The 27,884-nt window shown below is 30.2% G+C and overlaps 1 protein-coding gene across 2 annotated transcripts; it reads left to right on the forward strand.

Moving 5' to 3' along the window:
• Positions 1–276: 276 nt before the first annotated feature.
• LOC129980503 (pancreas transcription factor 1 subunit alpha-like) lies at positions 277–27,630 on the forward strand. Of its 2 annotated transcripts, XM_056090833.1 has the most exons (3): positions 277–507; positions 16,414–16,897; positions 27,056–27,630. In XM_056090833.1, the coding sequence occupies exons 2-3, from the start codon at positions 16,483–16,485 to the stop codon at positions 27,217–27,219; spliced, it is 579 nt and encodes a 192-aa protein (XP_055946808.1). In that variant the 5' UTR covers positions 277–507; positions 16,414–16,482; the 3' UTR covers positions 27,220–27,630. The 2 variants fall into 2 exon arrangements, with proteins under 2 accessions (XP_055946808.1, XP_055946809.1); XM_056090834.1 differs by lacking the exon at positions 277–507 and having other exon boundaries at positions 16,396–16,897.
• Positions 27,631–27,884: the final 254 nt, after the last annotated feature.

Raw genomic sequence — 27,884 nt, forward strand, 5'->3', positions numbered from 1 at the left:
AAAAAGCTAAAAAAAAAATGTGATAAAAAGTTAATCGTTTTCCGCCTTTTTTACTTTTTTAAATAGACTATCAGAGACATCATCTTACGATGATAACGGAACCTATAATTGCGGCAAAATGCGCACGCATCAATCATTCGAAAGTCCAACCACGCCTACTCACTTTTCAATTGGTGGTATGGCAAATATAGGCGGTGCCGCGCATGAGCCTTTACCAACACAGGCGGTCTTCATGATGTGGATTTGTATAAGCATACTAGCATAGGTACTCTTGACTGTGTGTCGTTGAAGTAGAAACTTCCTAGTCAAAACTCTGTCGAAATAACCCTTCCTTTCTCGCGGTTGCATTTGAAGCCACGCGGTAAAGGAGTCGCCTAGAAGGTTTTGTTTACCATTATCTAGCATTTGAAGACTTCAGATAGAAGTACCATACAGTGCTTAGAGAATTTAAGAACTCCATTTTGGGGGCATTTAGCTCCTACCAGTTCCTCTATAAATAGTAGAAAGGTAAGTGAAATGTTATTGTTTGTTTTATGAATTATTCCATTAATTTACATTTTATTAGATTTTTATTCGCTGTTTTTTAATTAAATAATAAATAGTTGATTTTCGTTATTTAGTTCACTAATTATACAATCAGTTTATATTCATAATTACTTAATTAAATAATGAGCATTTATATTTTGTTTTTTTATTTGAATGAATCTGTTCGATCCATTTAAAAACAATTAATTAATTATTAATCTTCCCTTGTTAGAAATTCGTTTGAAAAAGATATTTGTGTTATTCACCATCAAAGAATCAGTTAACACAATTTAAAATTAGTGGACTAAAATCTTTTTTAAAAAAATTTCATTTGAAAACTGATTGATTGATCAATAAATGACTGCATCGAAAAAATTTAAAAAATCTATAAGAGCTGACAAATTTTGAAAATAATAATTATTATTATTAATATTAATAATTATATTACTTTTGGAAAAAAAATAAAACTGAGGAAATAAAATGAGTATATTCTAAATCTCTAAAGATACTTTCTAAACAATATTGTCAAGAGAAGAAAATTCACTGACAAAGTGCATATTTTTGATTCATTTTTGAATAAATTGAAATAAATTTTCAATAATTAATAGAAATATTTTTCAAAAATTAATTTATTAAAAATTCAGTTTTTAATTAATCAATTTTATTTAAAAATTCCATTTTTAATTAATAATACACACCTAACAGGAAACAAGGAAGAAGCATCAATACTTATAAATAAATTAAAGCCTGTTAAATTAATTTACCTCATTAAAATCTGTATTTTGCTTAATATTATTAATCTTCATCGTCTACTAATTGTTCGCTCACAGTGCTAATGGCATTAATTTATCAATGCTAACCCATTTGGATCAATTGGCGAAATCAGTCTAATTGTTGAGAGTGGGGGATCAATAAAAGTTTTATTTTGCAATCTCCCACGAAAAAGAAAGGGCAAACATTGATAACATATTTAAGGGTCATAAACTTTCATAAAATAAAAATGATCAAGTAAGAATTGGTGAAATCGGCACAATAACTGAGACTAGGGAATTCTGTCATAGTTTTTTTCTTGACAATGAATGTATAGTGGAGTTGTGATATTACTTACTTATGAAGATTATTATCTTACTTATGAAGATTGATGATGGATAGATGACCCTTGATGACATATCTAGGGCTCATGAGATTTCTCACGAAATAAAAATTAGAGAAATCAGACAGATTTGTTTAGTTTTCCTATTTATTTTAATAGTTAAAGATTATATTTTTGTATCTCATCACTAAAATTAGTTTTTAATCAAGCATACAATTTTATTTGCAACTTTCACATTCAGTTGAGTAGCAATTAGAGTTTTGTATTATAAAAGTAGTAGCATTTATTGGCATGAATTTCGCTTGTTCCTGTGAATTAAATATTTTAAGAAATTATGAATATCCTTTTCTCTTCAAATGAAATAGAAAAAAAAAGTTTCTGGTGAACCCAAAACCAGGTTTTATAATTTACGAAATTTCGCAACAAAATTACCAACTTTCAATTATTTAATTTCTTAAATAAAATGATTGATAAGGTGTTGCTATAATTTTCTTTATACATATGTATACAATAATATTACTTTAATTATTAGCTTAATAGTTAATTTCTTAACCGTTAAAACCATGCATGTATTTGTAGTACGAAAAAGTCATTAAATAACTTAATGAATTAGGTTTTATAATGCTTCAGTTAAATTACAAAATTCAAATTTTCAAGTCAAAATTTTTATCTAGTCTTTCGGTCTTAGTCATCATTAATAAAACAGTCATTATACTAATATTTTAAGAAAAGAAAAATTGCACTCTTCTGCAACCGAATTGCAGAAGAACTCTGCAGCTAAATTATGGCTTTTTGAATTTTATTATTTTAAACCTTTTACCGCTAAAAAGTGCTCTCAATTGATTGATGGAATTTTTTTCAAGGGGTTATGAATATAGTCTAAAAGTAATATTAATATATCTATAATCTATAATATTAATATATCTATAATATATCTAAAGTAATATTAAAAGTTTCATCTTAGTCTCATAAAATTAAGTGTTATGTGATAGAGAGAGAGAGCATATAGAGTATTTTACTAAATATCATTGGTATAAAGCTAAAAATAACCCCTTCAAAAGGGAGAGAAGTATGTGTATTCTTTTGTAAAAGGAGACTTTTGGAAGGAAGGTGTTCTTTTTGTTTTAAAACATTATCATGGTAAAATGATGTCTCAACCAATAATAAAGATGTGTGTGTGTGTGTGTGTGTGTGTGTGTGTGTGTGTGTGTGTGTGTGTGTGTGTGTGTGTGTGTGTGTGTGTGTGTGTGTGTGTGTGTGTGTGTGTGTGTGTGTGTGTGTGTGTGTGTGTGTGTTGGAGCTTTACAGATAGACCACTTGACGTATAATTACCAAATTTGCAATTACATATATTGGAGTGTAAAAATGTGAACATGGAAGCAATTTTTTTCCCATTTTGATTAGAATTACAATTAATTAAAAAATAAGCGGAATTTCAACCTTTATTCCACTATAATTTCAGAAAATCCTTTTGCATAAAAATAAATCTTACGCCATTTCAAAATTTAAAACATTATCTTTTTTAATGATCCTAATTTAATAGTAATGCAAATTTCTCCTGAATGTTGCCAATCTTTTAAAAATATTCGTTTGCCCAATTTCCAGCAATAGAATACATTGTTGTTCTGAAATTTAAACCGTTTTCGTTATACCATTAATTGTTTGATCGCTTAAATTTCTTCAATTGTTGAACGCTAAAAAAAAAAAAAAATTGTTTAATACCTGTGTAGTTTATAAAAGGAATATAAAAAGTAACAATAATTACATTCACATTTTTAATATTGATAATTTAAGTAACACGACTTTTATTGTCTGAAAATTTGACGGAAACATGAACATTAAGTTATATCTGAACAATTTAACTAAAATTAAATATGACCAATTATTCCGGCGAACCAGCAGGTTGTCAAAGGCTACTATTATGCAATGAATATACCGCATATATAATGATATACAAGATTTTTTTATATATTGTCATAGGGATAAATTTTTAACTCTCTTGAGAACCATTTTTTTCTGCTAATGTTATATTTAAAAAAATATTAAAACAGAAACTAATTAAAGAAAAAAAAAGGATTGACTAAGATAATGGAATACAAATGATGGAATACTTATAATGGAATACTAAGATAATGGAATTAATTTACTTTTTAATTAATTTAGTTAATTAATAATTAACTAAAAATCAAGATCACTGAAAACAGAAACCTCGATACAAAATTGAAGCGTCTTGATTTTTATTTCATCGAAGAATTTAGTGGGAACTTAAGCCAATCTGTACAAAAAGTACTAGCCATGATTTCAGAAAGGGTACATTTTCTTTTCACTTAGTCGTATTTGGCAGTATACCGAAGATATGACTAATAGAATCAAGGATGATATAAAATTTATTCATATTTTTTTCATCGTTGTTTTAACTCGAAAATATAATTTTTATGTCATTTAGATCTTTTTTTTATTTGCAAATTTATTTCTATTTTTAACGGCTATGAAACTAGCTTTTGGACTATGGTTACGGTGAACAACTTATATAAATTATTTATAAATTTATTTATTTGAAATGTAATCTTAATATATTCGAAATTCGAAAATTTTGTGAAATCAGATGAAATTATCTTTGGTTTTTCTTAACTGTAATGGAGACTGTTACTAGACTGTAATGGAAAATGTTAACTGTAACTGTAATGGTTAATCTAATAATAGGTATGTATCACAGGCTAGTTATTAGGCAGCCAACGTGTTAGGTATTTCTTTATCAAAATGTATCGAATCTAGAAAAATATATCGGATTTAAAATAAGAAAATATGAAGGTTGCTTCTAAGATAATCGGTTATCAGCTGCTACCTGCTTAATAATTGTTTAACAGTTTAATGATATAAATGATTACATATTTATTTCTAGAAAAAAAATTCTGGACTAAATCGTACGGTATCGTCAAATTTTTCTTTGATTGTAACTTGCCAAAAGAAACAACCTAATTTGTGTCACTAGGTGGGCGTTTGACGAGCTTTTAATATTAGGAGCTGTTTTGCCGAGATACGGAGAAAAATAAGTACCATACCTACACTTAAGTCTTATTGAAAAAAAAAAGGTGATTATATGAACAGTAGATACAGATGATAATTCGTTTCGTACATCAAAATTTTAAATAAAATAAATAGCCAGATTTAAGCACCACGTGATAGACTGAATTGCATCCGTCACATTTATAAAGTAGTGAATACCGAGATATTAATAAATAAAATTACACTTTTTTTTAGTTATATTAACGTCCCGTTTGAAGCAACACTAGGGCTATTTTTGGGACGGACCTCGTAATTTTGAACCACGGTCAGATGACGAGGACGACAAATGAGCTGGCACCCCCCTTAAAATTACACTGGCAAGATACTTAATGAAAATCAGTTTTTAATACAAGCAAATGAAAAAATCCCCGTGCATATCTAAAAATAAATACAAAATACAAAAAAAAAAAAAAAAATACAAAACAATTTGTAACCTGTAATCGGAAACATCGCAATATGATACGGTTTTACCCTTGATTCATCTATCTTTTCTTCATCTGACTGACTTGATTGCATTAGCTGTCGCATTCTATGTTTAAATATATTTGCACAACACAATTTACAAAAAAATAAGTCTATCTGCTTGTTTTATAACAACGATTTATAGTGTTTGGTGGTTTCTTTTTTTTTTTTAAAAAAAAAAAAGGATCAATTATCATTCAAATAGCATGCCAACGTGAAAATATTATCATTTAAAAAAATTAACCTAAAACAAACTTGCGAACGCCACGAGTGCTCAGATTTTTCTTTTCACGCATAATAATGGTGCTTAGCCATTTTCACTGTGAAATCGGCGAGGTTTTGTTTGTTTGCCGCCTCACCCCCTCTAAATCTAGCGCGCTATCTTCTTTAGCGAGGTAGGGGCATTTATAAGTTTAATTCGGTTAATACACACATACCAGAAAATTAAATATGTATTTTGGATACCTTTTTTCCGACCGATTGTAACCAGACTTATGTATAGAACTTTTAACAGTATTCACAAGATCACTTACGAAATTTTGTTTAAGTCATTACGTTTCTGAGTTGTGTTTACAGGCGTAAGAAAGTGCAGGCCAACAGACGACCCACCGCTTGATGGATTTAGTTCCAAACTTCATACGTATTTGCATTATGATGTTAAACTTGAGTAGAAATTTTACGCATCTAGCTCTTTACAATTTTGTAACTATCGTGTTTGCTTGTACTCGGACAAGCAGACAGACACATTTTCGTAAATTAATTTCGCTCACAAATTGATACAAATATTTATATTTCTCATAAAGTACAAATATCACATTTCAGCCGTCTAGCTAGAAGCGATTATGAGTTATCACAAATAGACAGACAGGACGAATGACAGACATTATTCCAAGAATATGCTTTTCGTATTCAGGGAACTCTGAAAAACAAAGATTCGTCAAAATCTCGAATCTAAATATTTTGACAATTACAGTTCCTTTTTTTTTCATGCTACGTGCTCGAGAAACTAAAAAATATGGAAGTCCTGGGATCATCAAAATAGAAATCTCCCCTCCTTGGCAGATGTCAGTTTTGCTTATCTTTTAATCCACCCCTAAATCCGTATCAAATATTGAACTAAGCCCGTCAACGAGCAAACAGACTGATAGTCTATGTTAAACCTTGAGCTTCTGATTATAAAAAAATTCCAGCAAGATTGATGTGTGAAATTTTAGTATGAACCCTAAATGCTAAAATCTTAGATATGTACCATCATTTGGATTAAATTGGCCGATAGTTTCAAAATTCGTTTGATTCTCTTCGATCATGAACTTCAACTTGTAACGATGAATCTGAAAATAGGAAACGTTGTATTGAAGAAATATATAAGAAAGTCGGAAATGATATGGTGAATGTTTACGGATTTTTTACTTTTTAGTGTACGAAGTATATACTAAGAGAAATTATAGAAATTATCGAAAAATTCGAATACGGGATTTTGATGGAACTTTACATTTAAGACTTCTCCCACCTGGAGGCACCTCAGAGGTGATGATGAGAAGCTTCCGGTATGGCGATTGGTTCTCGCCACATGGGTGAGTACAGAAATGGGGGGTCAACTATTTCCTATCAATGACACTTCCCACGGGAAGGGTTGTACCGTGGCCGGTGATGGACTTTAGGACTCAGCCATAGTTTCAGCCAGTGTTGCTGTTGCGGTAGTCCAGCTATTCAGATTAATCCGCGTGCCTTAGTGAGGTTCGAAATATATATATATATATACTAGCCGCCTTTGGCGACCAGCCGGTTCGCCAATCTTAATGTTCGTTTAAATTTTAATAATTAAATAGGTTGAACCGGAGTTTAACCCCCTTCTTCGCCAAGTTGCGATAACGATTCAAAGCTGGCAATCTTTATTATGCACTATAATTGAACATCTGCTCCTTTGCTTTTGAACATTTCGCAAGGTCGTTGTTGGCGATTTTTAAAAATTGCTCCAAGCAGGAGGTTAAACTCCGGTCGTACCATTAAATATTTTACGCAATTCCAACTTTAATACATTCTTCGGCAAAATACTTTAAAACTTCAAATTTTGATAGTCATATAATTCGCTCATAATATTATAAGGGCCTTCAGTCATAGCCTGATATGTATCTCTCTAATTTTCTGTTACCCCTCGTAGAAATTATGCTTTAAATTAAAGTGTAAATGATTAATCTGCAATTAATATAATAATATTTTTTACTGAAACAAAGCATTTTTTTAATACTATGATTACTGATAATAGAGTCACTGAGCGTTTAGACTTTATGGGCACTAAAGACTATCTTTCTTAATTTATGTAATATCTCAAGAATTTTCAACAAAAATTTCTCAGATTCATCATGAACAGATCGATTTATTAACAATGTTTAATTTTAAATGCATCAAACACTAACAAAATAAAATGAATCGTTTAAAATAATCGGTCGAAAACAGGTTTAAAAAAATACTTAAAAAACGATGTACTTAAAACTATAAGCATATACAAAAAAGTATATAACTAACATAAATACAATTTAATTACAAAAGCATCCAATTAACCTAAAAATAATTTAAATCATTGAAAATAGGTTAAAAAAAACTACTTAAAACTATAAGCATATACAAAAAATATATAACTAACATAAATACAATTTACTTAAAAAAGCATGCAACTAACCTAAAAATAATTTAAATCATCCGTTTTTTGCCATGTCAACAGTCAGAAAACAATGCGCATGCATGAATTTTCTTCGCCAGTTACGTTAACGCAAGTGCGTGGATTTTTCTACGCCAGTTGGGGTAACGCTATGCAGATTATACATTTTTAATTTCCTTTATTCTGTGTTATTTTAATTCAAAAGTACTTCAGAATGAATGTGAAACATGGATTAATTAACAATGTTTAATTTTAAATGCATAAAACATTAAGAAAATAAACAGAATCGTTTGAAATCATCCGCCGAAAAATGTTAACCCTAGCCTCAATTCTGTTGGGAGAAAAAAATAACTGAAAGTTGGCGCTGGGGATAATGGAAGATTTTTTTGGCGGAAAAGTTGGCGGTGGAGAAAATGGAAGATTTTTTTGGCGGGAAAGTTAGTTTTTAACTAATAATTAAAATTCTAATTAAAATTTCAAAAAAAGGGACCCCAGGTGCACATTCCCAACCTCTAAGGTATACATGTACCAAATTTGATAGCTGTATGTCAAATGACCTGACCTGTAGAGCGCCAACACACACACACACACACACACACACACACACACACATTGAGCTTTATTATAAGTACTAGCCGCCTTTGGCGACCAGCCGGTTCGCCAATCTTAATGTTCGTTAAAATTTTAATAATTAAATATTTTATGCAATTTCTACTTTAATAGCTTCTTCATCAAAATATTTTAAAACTTCAAATTTTGATTATCATATAATTTATTCATAATATTATAAAGGCCTTCAGTCATAACGTAATATGTATCTCTCTCATTTTCTGTTAGCACCCGTAGAATTTATACTTTAAATTAAAGTGGAAAGAATTTATCTTCAATTAATATAATAATATTTTTTACTGAAACAAAGCATTTTTTTATAATCTGATTACTGAAAATAGAGTCACTCAGCGTTTAAACTTTATGGGCACTAAAGAATATCTTTTTAAATTTATGTAATATCTCAAGAGTTGGTCAACAAAATTTTCTTAGATTCATTATGAGCAGATCGATTAATTAACAATGTTTAAATTTAAATGCATCAAACACTAAGAAAATAAAACGAATCGTTTAAAATAAACGGTTGAAAACGGGTTTTAAAAAAACTACTTAAAAAACGATGTACTTAAAACTATAAGCATATACAAAAAATATATAGCTAACATAAATATAATTTACTTACAAAAGCATGCAACTAACCCAAAAATAATTTAAATCATCCATTGATAACGTTGTCATGGCAACAGTCAGAACAGAATGCGCATGCGTGAATTTTCTTCGCCGGTTACGTAACGCAAATACGTGATTTTTTTCTACGCCAGTTGGGGTAACGCTATGCGGATTAGAAATTTTTAATTTCCTTTATTCTGTTTTATTTTAATTCAAAAGTACTTCAGAATGAATCTGAAAGATCGATTCATTAACAATGTTTAATTTTAAATGCATCAAACATTAAGAAAATAAACAGAACCGATTGAAAAAATCCGCCGAAAAATTTTAACCCTAGCCTCATTACTGTTGGGAGAAAAAAAAACTGAAGACTTTCTCGTTTGGCGCTGGGGATAATGGAAGATTTTTTTGGCGGAAAAGTTGGCGGTGGGGAAAATGGAAGATTTTTTTGGCGGGAAAGTTAGTTTTTAATTAATAATTAAAATTCTAATTAAAAATTCGGAAAAAGGAACCCCAGGTGCACATTCCCAACCTCCACGGTATACATGTACCAAATTTGGTAGCTGTATGTCAAACGGTCTGGCCTGTAGAGCGACAACACACACACACACACATTGAGCTTTATTATAAGTATAGATAGATAGATATATATATATGGCTTTTAGTATATGATCGTAAGCCTACGTTGGTAGTTCTGATTCAAACTGTGATTGCAATCGATCTTTAAAAACGTTCCATGATTAATCGAAAAAAGTAATTGTCGAAGATCTAAGACTATTTGGCTTTTTCCTAAATTTTGCTCGTTAATGGCATGCTGTTAATAATAACTTCATTCTTGGGACAATATCCGAGAAAGCTTTGGTAATACCACTCCTGTTGGGGTTTTTTTAATTGCTAATACGCCCTAATGTGACTTAATCGATGCACGTATTGCCAATTAGAACTAAATAATTTTTATTTTGAGCACGAAAGATAAAGCTAAGATACTGTAGTAGACATTTTTTTTCAACTATGCTAACTGACTTTTTACAGTTTAATATTCAGAGATCTTTATCTTGGGGAAAATACAGAGGAGATTCGAACCCCTTACTCGAAACATCGCAGAATGGATACATATATTTGATTCGTTTATCATTTTTTTATTTCCAAAATTTGCTCATAATTATTTATTAGCACACTATAGCAACACTTAATTATATAATGTTCACACAAAGATAGATGTAGATAAAATTTTTAAAAAAATTTATCAGCAAAGTTAATGCATGACCCCCCTCTCTCTCCTGATCTTTCGCATCTCTTCTCTGCTGCTATCTTTCCTACTTCGAAATTTTTTTTTATCCGCAATGATTAAATTCAAAATTGACCAAAGATCAATGTTAAAAGGCATTAATTTGACAGAACACTTATTTACTTTCTATAATGAAAATAATTAGTTGCTCTGACAAGTGCTTTTAAAAATAGATATTTCATAATCCTGGTTTCAAGTGTTTTCGAATTTGACAGACATATATATCTGCATAACATAGACATTCCTACTTCGCTAATTTTGTTACCAAAACAGAAAAGTAAAGTTTTTCAAATTTCTTTATTTGAAAATAATTCATAATTTTTTCTATATCTACTGGGAAAATTGAATACCTTTCTTCTTCTGATTTGGAATCTGGGAAGGTTTCTTATGATTATGAATCTTCTCATGATTTAGAATCTTTCAAATCTTGCTTCAAGCTCAGTTTTTTTTATTTATAATTTCTTGTTATTAAGAATGTGAAGTTCGTTATTAATATTTATGCATGATTAGGAATTTTTAAAATTTAGATTTGATTTTTTTTCGTTTGATGAACCTTAAAATATTTGTTTTGAGAGCTCTATGTCGGTTCGAAGCAACACATTTGGCATTTCTTGTTTATGCCATTTTATTGTTGAGAAAAAGCATTTGTATTTATTTTTCTTCAGTTGCTAGATTGTTACCAAATAAAAAAGCTATTCCACCCGTTTCAAAGAAGTTCGAAAAAATCTGAATGATTGGGACACCGTGGAAGCATCGGCGAGAACTAAAGTTAAGTCTTTAAGGGCTATCATCGGCCACGGTACAACTCTTCCCCTGGGACGCATGAACACTTATCGTAGGGGGTTACGAGCCCCATATCATTTCTGTAATCATCATGGAAGAGAGAACCAAATATTATGTAGGAAGATTCTCTTCATCATTTTTAAGGTACCCCCATGAAAAATTCCAAGTTGGTTAAAGGAGATTATGCCTCCAGTATTCCATCAATCATATTGCATTATTTTACTTGGTTGTAAGCTTGGTTTTAGTGTTTGCTATAGTGTTTGATCGAGGAAAAAAACATTAATATTTACATTCAAGGCTGTCATAAAGAATCCGTTTCCCACCTCAAAGCACTACACTATCAACAAACGGTTCTGCGCAATTTCATTACAAGAGCAAAATGCAAGTTTGGTTTAGCTACATTAACGTCTTGTTTTAAAGCAATACTAGCGCTATTTTAGAACCTTGAAATTTTTAACCGCTGTCAGATGACGAGGTCGACGTTTGAGATGGCACCCCCTCCTTCCCAAATTTCCACACCACTTCAGCAGGAGAGCATTTGACTCCGGGCATCAAACCTGCTTACACGACGGACCTCCGGGGCCGAAAGGGAGACCTTACCACCAGACCACCGCAGTCCGCAAATCTTCCAATATTCTAATTAGCTTCTCTATAAACTTTAACAATTTGCTTTTCATATTTTGAATGAAGGTTCAATATTAAACTTATCCGTAATTTTTTTTAAATTTGACAAAGATATACTTCCGCGTCTGTCTGTAAAATATCATTGCCAAGTGATTCTAGAAATGATGTTTTACAGGCTTTACAGTCTTTTTGAACAAAATCAGTTAAAAGTATCGAAACCATCCTAATAACCCAATTTTAGCATTTATGGAAATCTATTCGGCTGAATAAACATGGCAAATATTTCAAACATATTAGCGTTTACAGGCTTTATGTATTATCTTTAAATTTAATCATGATAGAATTGATTATCTGTAAATTGAATCGTGAAATCTTCCTTGGTTTAGAGATAATATAGGCTTATTAATAAAATGCAAAATACAATTTAAACATGCATTTAAATATGAACTCAAATAATAAAGATCCATTTCCATGTAGAACATGGAGCGGTAAATTTGCTTGATTTAAAGATAATAAAGATTTTCAAATGTAAAATATTGTTTATATATTTCAATATGGACTGAGAAAATGAAGATCTATTCATTTGCAGGATATGGACGAGAAATCCGCGCTTGTTACAATATGCACTGACTCTTTATTCAATTCAAAAATTCAGAATATTTTTCCTGTATAATTAATGATATTACGATGTAAAAAAAATTAACCAGTCATACATTATTTTTATCAATAAGTAGACAGGCTTTCAAGGTCACAAAATACGTTATGTGGTTGCGAACTTTGAGTAGGATCATGATATGAGCTAACATTTTAGAAACATTCTAGTTTTTAAATTATCTGTTTCCCACAGCTGTCGTCTTTCCCATTGATGTAGTATATAGATAATAAAGAGAGGCGAGCGATATCTTAGATGAAATACATTCAGTTCCAGTATGTATTTGCAAAATAATAATATCATAGTTGTTTTACTTTTTGGACTCTAATCTCATCTGCAAAGAAATTTCAACGATATCGAAATAATAATTTTTATCAAATATATGGATGTCAAAAAAATCCTCCACCCCCGGAAGAAAAAGTACATGAATAAAATAATAATTCCCATGTACGGAAAAAAATATTTTATACATATTGGAGTTTTAGTCAGATTTATATAAATTAATTTCAACTAACATTTAGAACCCTTTTATTCTAGGGTAGTCATCAAGCTTAACATCTTCATTACATTATTTTCAGTGCTTCACTAATTTAGGATTTAACATTCTAATTTTTGATTAAAAAAGTATATTCTCTATTTTTCTAAATTAAAAATATGTACTTTCTTTAAAATATTTTTATTATTTTCTACTTTTTGTGGAATCTTGAAGTAATTTTTTTTCAAATTCTCTTCTAGATGCACACGTGAATCATCAAAATGAAATGAAATTTAAATAAATGGTTTAGTTTAGTTTAGTTATATTAACGTCCCGTTTGAAGCAACACTAGGGCCATTTTGAGACGGACCTCGTAATTTTGAACCGTGGTCAGATGACGAGGACGACACTTGAGCTGGCACCCCCTCTCCACACCACACCACACCAGCGGGAGGATGTTTGGTCATGACAGATTTAACATGCAACTGACCCCCTTACACGACGGTTCTTCGGTGGAATCGGGTCTCGAACCTGAAACCCTCCGATTCCGAAGCCGAGACCTTACCACCAGGCCTCCGTTGCCCTTAAATAAATGGATAAACAGATAATAATGTATTATCTGAATATAAAACTACTTTACAAGATTTCAGAACTTTTAGGGGTCGCGGTGACCTGGTGGTAAGGTCTCGGCTTCGGAAGGATTTCAGGTACGAGACCCGATTCCACCGAAGAACCGTCTTGAAATCGGGTCTGAAAGCGGACCAAACGTCCTCCCACTGGTGCGGCGTGTGGCGGAGAGAGGGATGCCAGCTCAGTTATCACCCTGATAATTAAGGGGAAAGATAAATTAAGGGGAAAATAATAACATATGAGAAAGAAGTTAAAATACTACAAATAGTAATTGTTTGTACTGTTTTTATTGATTTCAAAAATAAATCAATTCTTCATTTCCTTACTTTATAATTTTTAAAATTGAGTCCTTCCTCCGTTTCTAAGCACAGTCCCTTGTAAATACAATTATTTATTTAATTATTATTAAGAAAATTTGGGGAATAGAAATTTTTATATTGTTATAAGAAAGAATATTTTATATATATATATATATATAGTATATAACCACTCTATCTATTAAAACACCTATCTTAAAATGTGTAAAAAAAAAGTGTCCTTCTGCTTCGCATAAAATGTTATACTTCGGTAAAGATTAAAATATAATTTCTATGATATTTTTGGAAATTAGCTAATTTCAGGCGTCTCAAATATTGTTCAGTTTTTCTTCTTGTGAATTATTTGAATCTCTCTTAATTATTTTCATCACTTAATGTGTTATCTACATTAAATATTGAAACTCTCTACATTCTTCATTGCCTTGCTTTGTCTTTAAGCCTTAATTGTCAATTTCTAGCCAACTATAGAGAACATTCATCCGAAGGAATTTTGTGCGTCTCTCCATGAACATGTGAACACTATAGTTCTAAATGCAATGAACCAAGCGAATTCAATGTATGCCTTTTCAAACCAAATATATCACTAATATGTTAGTTTTGTATCCAATTTTGGGCGAAATCTGTACCAAAGGAATCATGCACCATCTGTACCGAAGAATATCTGTCTTCTCATATAAATGTGAGTAACGAAAAGAAAAAAAAACTATGCTGCGAAGTCATGAAATTCAGCAAACAATTTTATCATTTAAATTGTTTAGTAGTCTCATTAGAGTTTTATCATTAGAATAAATTCTTTATACCGTTTCATTTTTTCCTATTTCTGCGCATGAGTGATATTATTTTAGTGACAGTTCTGAATTAACGTTAAACCGCCTGAAAGAAAGTGTCATCCCTTTGAGGTTATGCGCCATGTATTGTCACTCGAATACAAATCTGCAACTTTGGTCTTAAACCCATATACTAAATTTCATCGATTTAACTCAAAACATTTTTTAAATATTTTGTTTATAGAAAGACAGATATAACGGTTAAAATGTTTCCCGAAATGTTTGTGAATTTGAACTACAAAAATGAAGTTGAACTGCAAAAATATATTTTGAAACTTCTTAAATTCAGCATCCTGAGTATTATTAAAACCCCGAATTCGAATTTTTTATGATGTCTATATTTCATATACGGAAAAATAAAAAAAAAGGAAGGAGAGAAGGAGCAATTTAATAAAATGCTATTAATCCATTATGAAGAAAATTGCTAATATATCCATCATTAAGAAAATTCGAAATCAATATCTGATTAAAACTGATATATTAAATATAAAATATAATATTACATTAAGACAAGTAAAATCATAAAATAAATATATTAATTTTTTTACGTGATTTAAATCTTTCAAAAGAAAATGAAAATATTTTACAATTGTGACTTTAAAAGTTTGCTTTGCACAAGAACAACATTTACTGGATACAGAATTCAAGTAATGAATTTATCAACTATTTTTCTCAAGAAAAATGACTTATATATTGTTTAGATATTAAATTACGTCTCACGTCATTTATCTTCCACCACTATTTCTGGTCCACCTCAGTGCAATTATTTGTCAATTCTAGTTATATAAGTTTAAAAGATGCTACTGCATTTGTTTACTTGCTTGTTTTATTTGCTTCCATCCATTTAACGAACAATAAATTAATATTCGATTGAAAGTTTCTTGATAATTATTACAAAAATTATTTAATATGTGATTAATTTTTTTTCCAGAACGATGTAAACAAATACGACAGCTTAACTTAGTATTTTCGATTATGGAAAATGGAAGTCCGCAAACATGTGTAAAAAAAAATGTATGGCACCTTTCTGAAGGGTGTCCCAAAATTAACGCAAGATTTGAATTTGACACCATTCATGCAGTAAAGTGTTAAGAAAAACCCATTTGACAGTTGATAATTTAGTAAAAATGGTGCGTTACACAATAGAACAACTTGTTAAGGCAAGATTTGAATTAAATAAAGAATACAGTGATTTTTTTTTCTTTGCTATATTTTTATTGAATCGTAAAGTAACATGATAAGGTTTTGCATGTAATAACACATTGGGCAAATTGCCTTCACGTCTCTGCTGGCACGTAGATACACTTTTGTCGAAATTTTCCTTGACCATTTTGCATAAATGCGGCAGAATTTTGTTGATGCAGCATTTTGTTTCCTCCTTCAATGCACGCGTGTTTGTGGGCTTGTTGCCATAGTCCTTTGTCTTCAAATAACCCCATAAAAACAAGTAATTGTTAAATAACATGATTTAGGGGACCAATGCACAAATTTTTGAGCTGTGGCCCCCCCGGGACATTCATTATTTTTTAAATATTATTTAACAATGAAAACATGTTGTTCTATCGTGTAACACGCCATTTTTACTAACCCTGAACTATCAACTGTCAAATGGTATTTTTAGTAGTGTTGCCAACACTTTACTGCATTTTGAGACATACTTTACAACCGGTTTTCATAAATTTAATGTTCTCCTTCTCCTAATTTAGAGAAAAATGGTGGATCACTTTATCAATGAAAGGCAGAAGGAGCAGTTTCATGCGATTGATTTTAATCTCGTGTTCCGTTCTTGCGCAGGTTGTTTGGGAGTGAGTGTTCCGTGGGCTTTGCACCCACGGCCATCCATCATCCACCATCGGGATCCTCATGGAGAACGTGGACCTGGTGAACCGCCAGTTCCTCCACCACTTCTCGGAGAGCTTCGACGACTCCTCGCCACCACCCTACTCCGACCAGGAGAATAGCAGCTCCAGCACCGGCGGCAGGCGGCCGGTCAGGCGACGGCGCAAGTGCGTCGCGCAGCAAGTCCAGCAGCGGCAGGCCGCCAACCTGCGAGAAAGGCGGCGAATGCAGTCCATCAACGATGCCTTCGAGGGGCTCAGGGCCCACATCCCCACATTACCCTACGAAAAACGTCTATCCAAAGTTGACACCCTGCGACTGGCCATCGGTTATATCGGCTTCCTCAGCGAGTTGGTGAACTCTGGAAGACACCCCGCAGACCCTCTACAGAGCCAAGCAGCCGAGCAGCCCAAGAAGGTCATCATACAGTGCCACAGAGGTGAGTTTTTGTGGCACTTCTGTTGAAGAAAATAAAAAATATTGTAATATGTAAAAGATTTTGCTCGTATAAAAGCAATAATCTCCATCAAAATTGTAGCTTTGGGTGGCGATTTCGATATCCTAAATTCTCACAAATTAGAATATCGATATAATTGAGAACACGACAAATAAATGTGAAAAATCAAAAGTTCATTCAAAGTTATGATTTAATTAAATATTATTTGAGTTTCACGTTATAATATAAAACGTTAACACTTTAAACAACATAAATCATAAAATTTATAACATTTCATCAATGTACTTTGACAGACAAATGATGTATGCTCGAAAAAAGCTCTTATTCTCTTCTTTTAATGTTAATTAGTTGAAGGAATAGGTGAGGGAAGGTCGAGGGGTAGGGTATAGACATAAGATTCATATTTCCATTCGTTACTACGACAGGAGATTGTCCAAAGTGGACAGACACCCCACGATTGGTCATTGGATATCTCACCTTCCCCATTAAGTTAATGAATTCTGAATTCTGCTAACATGTCCAGAAACAAGCAGCTATGTAGCTTAAGAAAGTCTCAATGCCATGCTGTAGAAGTGAGTTTTCATGACATTTTACGCAAAGAAAATAAAAAATTGCTTTATAATGTAAAAAGTTTTATTCCTCTAACTGCAATTGTCATAAGCAGGATCCAGTTTCAATCTCAATATATCCAAACGCTATTCTTATGCAGATTTTTAATTAATTTTTTTACATATTACTAATTGATAATTTTAATCAATAACTCATAAAAAATCATGTCATAACTAAAATAACTGTGACAAATTAAAATAAAAATCAAATATTGATATAAAAATTTAGGAAATTCATTTTGTTCAAAAGGAAGCTTTGAGTTAATGCTATAGTCCCATGGCATATACCCAATAAAAATAGTTTTCCTTAAAATAATTTCACTTTTTCTGAATTAAACGGGGTTTGGATATGCAGACATTTAGTTCATTGGGAAAAGATCAGAAATAGATTTTATAATCACCGTGCTAGTGCATCATACGGATATTGTATTATAAATTCTTCTTAAAAATATTAGCAAAATGAATCATTCAAAGATATTATAATTTGATGCAAACATCATACAAAATCCAGTACCGCTCCATGTATTCTATGGTTTTTAATTAAGTCAGTTATAAATCATATCACTGATTCTCCTACCCGCCCGAAGGCACACGGATAAAGAAAACTGAATGACCGGACCGCCGCAACAGCAACACTGGCTGGGAACTGTGGTTGAGTCCTAAGGGCCATCACCGGCCATGGTACAACCCTTCCCGAAAGAAGTACGTCCCTTCATCGATGGGACGAGCCAAATCCGCACCATTTGTGTACCCTCCAGGGTAGCGAGATCCACCCACCATACCGGAAGCGCCTCATCCTCTTTTCGAGGTGCCCCCCGAGGGTTTAAGTCAGTTATAAAATAGATTCCTGAAATGGAAAGTGTAATCTAACTTGATAATTCACCAGGGGAAATTGTCTCTCCTAAACTTTCTTGCATGCTATACAATAAAAGTCTTAACCTTCCCCCCCCCCTTATAAAATTGGGGACCTTGGGTAAAAACCACGAATGGCTTGCATTATATTTCCGAAAAATATTAGCGAAATATAGATATTTGGTGAATCTATGCTTTTTACTGGATATATTGCACAAATAAGTATTTTAAATTACTTTTTTTTCTGAATGATTGAAACCAAAATTTTACTCGGAACTGCATTTGCAGTCAAAAATTATGTAAAGAATTCCATTAATTTAAATCATTTCATTTACCTGTAATTGTATTTACATGTATGCTATATATCTGTATGCCAACGACAAGCATTCAGTCCTTTGAGAGATTTGGTTTAAAATTTGATATAAATCGGTCTTGTGCACATATTTATATCCATCTAACTCTTTAAGTTTTATAGTTATTGTATTTATTTGTACTCGAACAGTCAGCCAGACAGACTTTCCCTGAAGGGATTCCATTCAAATTTGACATAAATAAATCTACAAATTTAATCTTAAGTCCATAAAGACAGACATCATACCAAAAATGTGTTTTTCGAACCCAGTCAGGTCTAAAAATTGGACATTGGTCAAAATTCCGAGTTTGAATTCGTTGACGATTGCAATATTTTCTCTATACTTCATATGCGAAAAAGCAAATAAAAAAAATTTTTAGAGATAGGAAAAAAACTTGAACTTATGAAATTTAGTTCAATCAACATTATTTACAGAAAACTGTAAATGCTATAAGATTTATATAAAAAAGAAATTAAAAATTCATTTAAATATGAAAATTTATTAACTACATAAATATGAATTAAAATTATAAATGAGTAATGCAGAAAATGATACCCTATTTTAATTGCAATGAATATTAACTTCCTTAAAGTAAATAAAAATATTGCAATAGATAAAAAATGCACCAAGACCATTAATAGTGTTCTCACAATTCTTTTTCCAATTTTGATATTTTTCGCATTTTAATTTTCCTTACAAAATCGGTTAAGATAATTGAAGATTCGTGTGGTTAAATTTTGGATAATTTGTGCATTAATTTTCCCTGTTCATCTTTTACAAATTTCTGGCGGAAGAACTGATTGGAGAAGATAATCCAAATGAGTGGGATGGGGAGATTAAACGCATACAGAGGAGGCAAAAGAACACGTGTTTGAAATTGTAAACTTTGTTTCAAAAATTCTGTTTCTGTTGAATAATTAAGTTAGGCCTGTCATTCCTAGAACATTTTGGAATGTCGGATAGTTGAAATTTTGCCGTTTAACTTGCAGGGGTTCCAAATGAAGATATTATAGCCAAATATCATCAAATGTATTGTTATTGTTTTTTTTTTTTGGGTTTTTTTTCCTTGCAGTATGAAATGAGTATAAAAATTATTCTTATGATGACACACTTAGCAATGTCGTTTTGACACTGTTAAAACTAATTAGTATGATGTGTTAAAATGGTATTATCGCAAATTGTTAGAATAGGTATGCTTTAAAATATACTCTAACTTTCTTTTTCTTTTTTTTTTTCATTCATGTAATTATTTTTACCAATGAATTTACATAAAACTAACGAATTTTGAAGAATCATGCATGATCGGTTGTTAATTGCTGCTTTAAAAAATGGTTTGCGATTCTACTAAATTTATTTTCTATATGCACATTGTAGTTTCTATAGAGCAAATTTTCAAAAATAAATTATTTAGTAAATTTTACAAATGCAATAAAAATGTATGATCAGACCAAAAATCTTACCATACTACATTATTTCAGATTAGAAATTCGAATCCCTACTCTTTTCCTTGTGATCCTTAGAATGAGCAAAAACTTTGCTAAAAATATTCATAAACCAATATATAATGATCAAAAATGGATTAATGTAAAAAAAATAAAACACGGAAACATAATATATATCATATCGTTCGATTGTTATTTTTATGAAAAATAAAATTTCGTCTTGTAACATGGTTAATAGAGATTTAAAATTGGTACAAATTCTTCACTAGAAAAGCAAAAAATGTATTACTAATGAATAATAAATCATTACCATAATCAAAAATATTCGGCTGATTATTAAAAAAAATAAAAAATTGTCAAGAGTAGGAAAAAATTTAACCGAAATTAAATTGGTATCACTCAAAAGATACTTTTTTTTTAAATCTTAAAATTGTGTGAAAATTATTTGTATGTGGTAATATTTCTGAATATATCGCTAAAAAACCCCAAAATCATGTATAATTTTTAGTTGAAAGAAATTTTAATTAATTTTTGAACTTTAAAAAGTTTGCAGTGGTCTTCCTTTTATTTTCAAGAAAACACGTGGCAAATTTCATCAATATTGAATAAAAACTGTAGATTTGTTTACGGAGTACACAAAGGTAATTAATTATTCTGCTATATGAACGTTACGATTATAGCAATAAATTCGGTTAGGATAAATAATTATCAGTTATTTTTCATGTAAACAGAGGTAATAATATATAACAAACGATTTAAAAGAATGATTAGTATAAATATTTAAAAGTTATTATTTATGTTTTCCGCGATTATTGATATAATAGGTTAAGCGCCTTTATCGCAAAAAATATATAGATTTTGCCCTTATTTCTAAATCAAAGCAAATGAAAAAAAGATATTTCAAAATAATATAAAATTTGAAATATTTCGATCAAATTTTAAACAAAGGTACACAAATATCAAAAATTAAATATTTATAAATATATAACTACTTATTTTGTAAATTAAAGATTGTATTGTGAAAGTTACCTTTAGATTTAAATGACTACAAAACATTTCATGAGTAACTGAAAGATAAAAATTTATTGCAAATAGCCGTTATATAATAAATTCTTTAAAAAAAAATTAAAATTAAAGAAATGCACATAAATAAAATTAAAAACAGAAAAATAATTTAATGTATTTTTAAAGTGATGTAAGAATGTTTTTATACCATATTCTCCAAAATCAATTAGAAAAAAGTTAACATTTTAATTAATTTTACAAAATTAAAAATTCAATAAAAATTTTTTAAGATTCTTTCTAATGAGTATGCGTACCTAATTAGAAACTGGAAACAAAATTTTTTAGATTAAGGTACTTATTTCAGAGTTTATATCCAGTGAAAGTTTTTGAACGATTTTTGTATCACGTAATTTACCGATAGCATGCAAACTTCAAATTATTATGATGTAAAAATAAGCATAAAAAGATTATATCAGTTTTATGCATACATCAGTTTTAAGTATGACGTGTATGCATACTTAAGATTTTATATAGTGGTTGCTGACTAAGAAAGGAATTTTCAAAATTTTAATTAAAAATCAATCGAAAATTTAAGGTTTTTCCTCAGTAACTTTGATGCAAATTATAAAATAATAATTTAAAAAAATACTTTTTTTAACGTTAGCGTAGAAGAAATTTTGGAGAAACCGGTTTCGCTGATTAAGTTACATGATCGTAGACTGATAGGATTCAAAAATCTCTTTCTTAAATTCCTCTTTGAAATTAAAAATTTAAGTTTTTCATTGATACCAATTTATTTTCGTAGAGTTTTTCTTTCATTGCATCATAAATTTTTAAAAACTTCCTTAGCTATATTTTACAATACTTTTTATTATCTTAATATCTATTCTTATACACGAGTACACTGCGATGATGTTAAATATATTTATGGCATGCACGTTACAGTTCCTATGTAATTAAAAATACATTTTAAAAATAAAATAAAAGTTAAAGAATTAAACATAAGGTATTATTATGCTACAATTTTCAAATCTAGAGGACCAATTCTCTTTTAAATTTTTACAAAGATATTTTGAAATAATTCTAACTGGAGCATTAAAAACAAATTTGTTATTATTACATATCAACAAACTGATTTTTTTTTTTAATTCTAATTTACTCTAAAACTATAACAACTTTCAAACGTATAAAATAAATGTTTCTATTTTTATTTTCAACATCAATCCGAACAGAATTTTTGTTATCTACCACACTAATTAACATGTGTTTAAACATATCAAATAAAGAATGAGATTAAAAAGAATTACTCACAAAAAAATATGTTTTTTAGGTTCTCATGTAAGCAGTGAATCCGATGCCCGTATAAGAATTTAAAATAAAGAAGCAATCGTCCAAAAATTCGACCACGAGATTTTAAAGAACCTCTACTTTTTAGACTTCTCTCTCATTTTTGAAATTATGTCTGCTGTCTTTGACATAACAGCAACTCAAATATCGAATCGAACGATAGTTCAGATTTGATTTTTCCCTCGTACTAAAAGGATAATAACCAGTTGGCGAGTATCGGAAAGAACAGGCGGTGATCAAGCTGTGCTTATAGCAAGTATATAAAGCAGGAGATAAGAAAAATTCCTTTTCTTCGACATATGCGCAATGTCACAGACAGTTAATTCTAACATAATAACGTGTGTAATGACATTTGAGTTCACATGCTTTTCTTTGTTTTATTATTAGTAAGAGTAATAATAAGGTCAAAATAAAACATTTTTTGCATAAAAATAGTGAGGGGAGTAAGTTTTTCCTCCATCAAAAACAGGAGATATTGGGAAAAGATTTAAAACACCATGCTTTAAGTAACTGTTGTGTAATTACAATATTATATTTGTGAAGGAATACAGTCTCTTGAAATTGAATTTGATCATGAAAAGTTAAATGGTTTCTTCTATAATGAACAACTAGCGCATTTTACAATTAATATTGAACGAAGCCCATTCAATACTTATATTATTTTTATTAATTACTTCTTCATTTATTAAATACGATAAAATTTTGTTATTTGTCATAAAGGATACCTATAAAACAGCGTACAAATGAGAACTTCGCAGTAGCTCAAATGCTCTAAATATTTCCACATAATATAGTGACACATAATATAGCGTCTTTTTTTTTCCAATCCGATTTCAATAACCTTTTGGAATATTGTTAGGCTTATAATATCAAATAATATTGGAATATTTTTAAATATTCAACTTTTAATTAATGAAATATCACTTAATTGTAATTTTTACAGCAATGTCCCTTTTTAAATATTTATATATAGACATTCTTTCTTCTTGGAATTTTCATCAAAGAGCAAATAACAACTGTCACTATTGGATATATTGCAATATTTTAAATCATTTTATTGCAGTAAAAATGGCCCTATTATTGCAATGGTTCTCTTTAATGTTTTTTCTGTTGAGGGGAGTTTGAAAAAAAATACTTTATTAAGCTTTATTACTTACTGTTATTTTAATTATTGATCTTTGATATTGAATTATTGATCTATTAAATTATTGTGATTGTCATTTTTACCCTTAAAACTTTTCTGTAAGCCCTTAGGTGATGAATTGACCATAGGCAATATGTGTGTTGCTTAATAGATTTTTTTTCATCACGGAAATTAACAGAAATAAATTCGGACTAAAGCAAAATGGCATGCTAAAGATAATGACTTAATAATGAATCACATATTAAAGAAATCTCTAAGTATATCATCTTAAAATGCATGTCTCATTTAAATTAAGGAAAATTTCTTTTTCTTTTTTTTATTCTGCTACTATGTTTAGAATTTTTGTTTCAAGTTTATTAAAAATTGTATTCTAGCTAATATTCTCCTTTAGATTCAGTTAAAACTTAAAGACTTGTCTGACAGTGTTTAATGTGCTTAAATTCTTTAATTGTGGAGTAACATAGAAAGCAACATGAATACATATTATGAATATGCATGCAATAATAGTGTGCGGTTTGGAACAAAAGTACAACAGAAAAACATCTCAACCCCATTCACCTAAGACGACAGCTATCTTTCTCTTTATATTCAAGTGACTCTTAGAGATTTGCGTTGCAGTGTTTAATATGAGTAAATCTTTAATTAAAGGAAAACATGGGTAAATGAATGGGTGTATATTATGGAATACCTAGTTATTAAAAAATAAGAAAAGGTCAATGAACATGCATAACAAACATGGAAATCTGAATGCATATATATTATAGAATGCATAGAATCTTTAGATATGAAAAAACAAGGAACGCTGAATGAACATGCATGAATATTCTTGGTAAAATAAAGTGCATTATAGAATTAAAGGATGATACTAGAGCATCACATCCGCATTCATTTAGAAATGATAGTTAGTTGTTTTCTTTAAGATTAAGCTGAAAATGACAGTGTTAAATTCAAATATGATCTTTAACTACGTGCAGTGCAAATTGAATCGTAACGAAATGGAAGCTCATAACGAAGAATTCGAAGCAATCGATAAATTGGAAATTATCGTTCAATTCTTATTTATTATTCGATTTTAAGTCTAATAATATACAAAGTGAATAAAAGTACTTCATATATCTAACTTTTACTGAAATACGCAAGACGTGTGCTCTAACTGTGATCTAGTAACTAACCATCACAGGCATATATTTCCATTTACAAAAAGTCAATATGGTTTCTAACTTTTAATGCAATACCCTGTTCTAAAGCAGATTTTCTCAATCCTGTTCGTTTACTGAATTTCTATTAGTCAACAGAATTTTGCTACAAGACCAAATTGACGAAATTGTTGTAATTGCAACACTTTGTAAGCTTTCCATGTATGCACTGATTCATGAACCGAAGAACACCGAATTTACCCGAATTCATACGAACTTCATAGCATTTTGAAACCTCAAGCAATCATACAGGGCACCGGATCTGGTGGAAAGAGAGACACTCGATTTAAGTAAACGTAGAGGACATTCTATCTATCGATTCTTGAGGATTGCGTGTTCTTCCCGATAAAACGCAAGGCGTGGGAATCCAGCCACTTGCTCCGTCTGCTCTTGCGCAGTCTCCAGGGCCCTCCCCGTCTAGCTGGAGATGAAACAAATGCCGAATGTGAGAGAAAAAACGTGCAATTTTCATAATTATAAAGAAAATGCTTAAGGACTTATTATGAATACAAAAGGGTTTTTAAAAAGTATGCTTTAATTAGTATGCTAAAATGTTAATTTTTGTTTCTTTTGATCAAACATCTGGAACACAAATTAAGATCGCAAAAGAGGAAAAGAACAGCAATGAAATAGGATTTTAATCTCACATATATAAATGTAATCAGTACATTGTGGTCTTATAATTTTGTTCTGATTTTCGAATTTCAGATTTTTAAAAAAAAATTCTACTTTTTCAATGCGGCACTAAAAAAATGTAGGATTAGAAACTTATTTTATTTTCATAATTATCTACTTTTACTAGTTCATTTGCTTCTTATTTCATTGCTATAAAAATGTAGAATTTTATTAAAAGAAATTTTGAGATTTCTCTATTAAATTACTTTTACTAATATTTAAAGAAACTTAATTAAAACTAATTTCATCCAATAATAATTAAGTTCTGAAAATATTGAAGTAACATAATGTCATCGAAAATGCATCTCTGCACAAAATTTCAGTCACAGAAATAAAGTGAATGAAAAAACCTTTTAAAAAAATATTTCTTCTCAAACATAAAGCGAGTAAAATTAATTTAATTGTTTTTTTAAATCAGTAGTTTTTAGTCTATATGCTAATTTCCTTCATCATCAGAGAAACAGGGTTTCTGCTTAACCTAAAAGACCTTCAACAGTAAAGAACTCTTAAAGTATTTTGCATGTATAAACTAGACATTAAGATCCCTAAGAGGCTTAAGGTGAATAAATATTCCAAAATAATCATAATCATTTAGCTTAGAAATTAATTTTATCAAGAAAATGTACTGTGTCATGTTCGACTTTTTAGCAGTGTTGGCGTTTATTATGAGTTTTAATTTATTAAAGTTTATTTCATATTTTATTGTGTGTTGCTGATTCATCTGGAATATTGTATTTAATTTCTATTAAATTTTATTTAGAATTCCACCGAAAAAATATTTCTAAATATCAAATTATGACAGACATTAAACAGCATTAACTACTCTTAATAACCTTACGCATGTTTCTTTTATTATGCTCATGATTCTTCAAAATGAATTCGAATCTGATGCCATAGTGCCATTAAAACCGTAAGTGGCTAGGTAATCTATTTGAATTTCACATTGTTCTTTTGCGGTATTATAATTTCACTTCTTGATTCCTCATGTAGTACACTTTGATAATTAACATAACTCTTTTTCCTTAGTTTTCAACATTATAAGAAAATTGCTCCATTAAATATTTTATAAAATAATGAAATGTTATTTCAATTTCATTTCAATAATGAAATCAGTTGTGGAAAATAGTGTTAAGAAAGTATTTAAAAAAATGCCAAAATTTAAGGGGGAAAATAGCACGACAAATAAGTTTGTATTATTTTAAATTTAAAAATTATGTAAAGATCAAATTTGTGTTGATTATATTTTCGTAAATTATAAAGGAAAAAAATTCAAATATTTGCTCCATTTTGAATTAATTAAATTCTACTTGAATTTTTTTTAAAAAAAATCGTTTGTAAAGTATATATTTGGCAAATTTAGTAGTTCTAGACTAATGGTAAAATACCAATACAAAGACGCAAACACACATGCACATGCAAGCACAATATATCTTATATATGTATAGATTATTTTCGTACGTACAACACAAAAATATGATTACGAATACATTCTTTAGTAGATATTTTCTTTATTTTCAGGTGCCCCTGCTGGTTATGTACCTCTCGCCGGGCACTCCCTCTCATGGTCCAGCGAGAAACCTAGTGCTCAGAACGGAAATGTCATGGTGGCCAAAGTGTGGACCCCAGAAGACCCTCGGCGTCACAAATCTGACAGCAGTTCGTCTTTAGGGTCGCCTTTATAAAGAACATTCCTATAAGTTCCAACGAGTCTGTCCTATGGAGATTCCTAGAGCTGATTCAAAAAAATGTCTACGAGGAACTTTAAAACGTATCATTTGCTGATTGATTGGACTTTGTAAGACTTCTGGGACATAATCTATGTATCTAAGACTAAGAAAAAAACTTCAAGGGCCTGAAACAATTTCCAAAATCATCAAAAATGAACATTTTAAAAGTTTTGGAATAAAAGGAGTTACCGAAACAAGGCACTACGGAGAACTCTTTTTGAAACTTCACCAGGCTCCAAGAAAAAGCTCGAATCAGGACAAACTATTCCCACCTTATCTTTGAACTGGGGACAACAGTTCTGGAGATGACTTGGTCGTGATCTGTATATTAATTATTGTACATTAAAGTTTATTGTTTGCTTTGTTGATACGAAATATTTTTTTATGGTAAAGAGCTTTACAAGCATAAATAAACATTGTTGAGTAAGTATACATGTTGAACCAAAAGCAGTTTTAAAAATCAATCACTGTCAAACGAAAATTTATCAAAATGAATCCGTAATTTTTTTAATTATGAAATTATAATTAATTTCTTGCACAATTAATAAAAAGCCAGAGGGTTCTGCAGCCTTCGGAATTCTATGTCATATAGGATAGATAAAACAGTAGTTAAAATAACG

This window comes from Argiope bruennichi, chromosome 8 (genome assembly GCF_947563725.1).
Source record: "Argiope bruennichi chromosome 8, qqArgBrue1.1, whole genome shotgun sequence".
NCBI classification, from domain to species: Eukaryota; Metazoa; Arthropoda; class Arachnida; order Araneae; family Araneidae; genus Argiope; species Argiope bruennichi.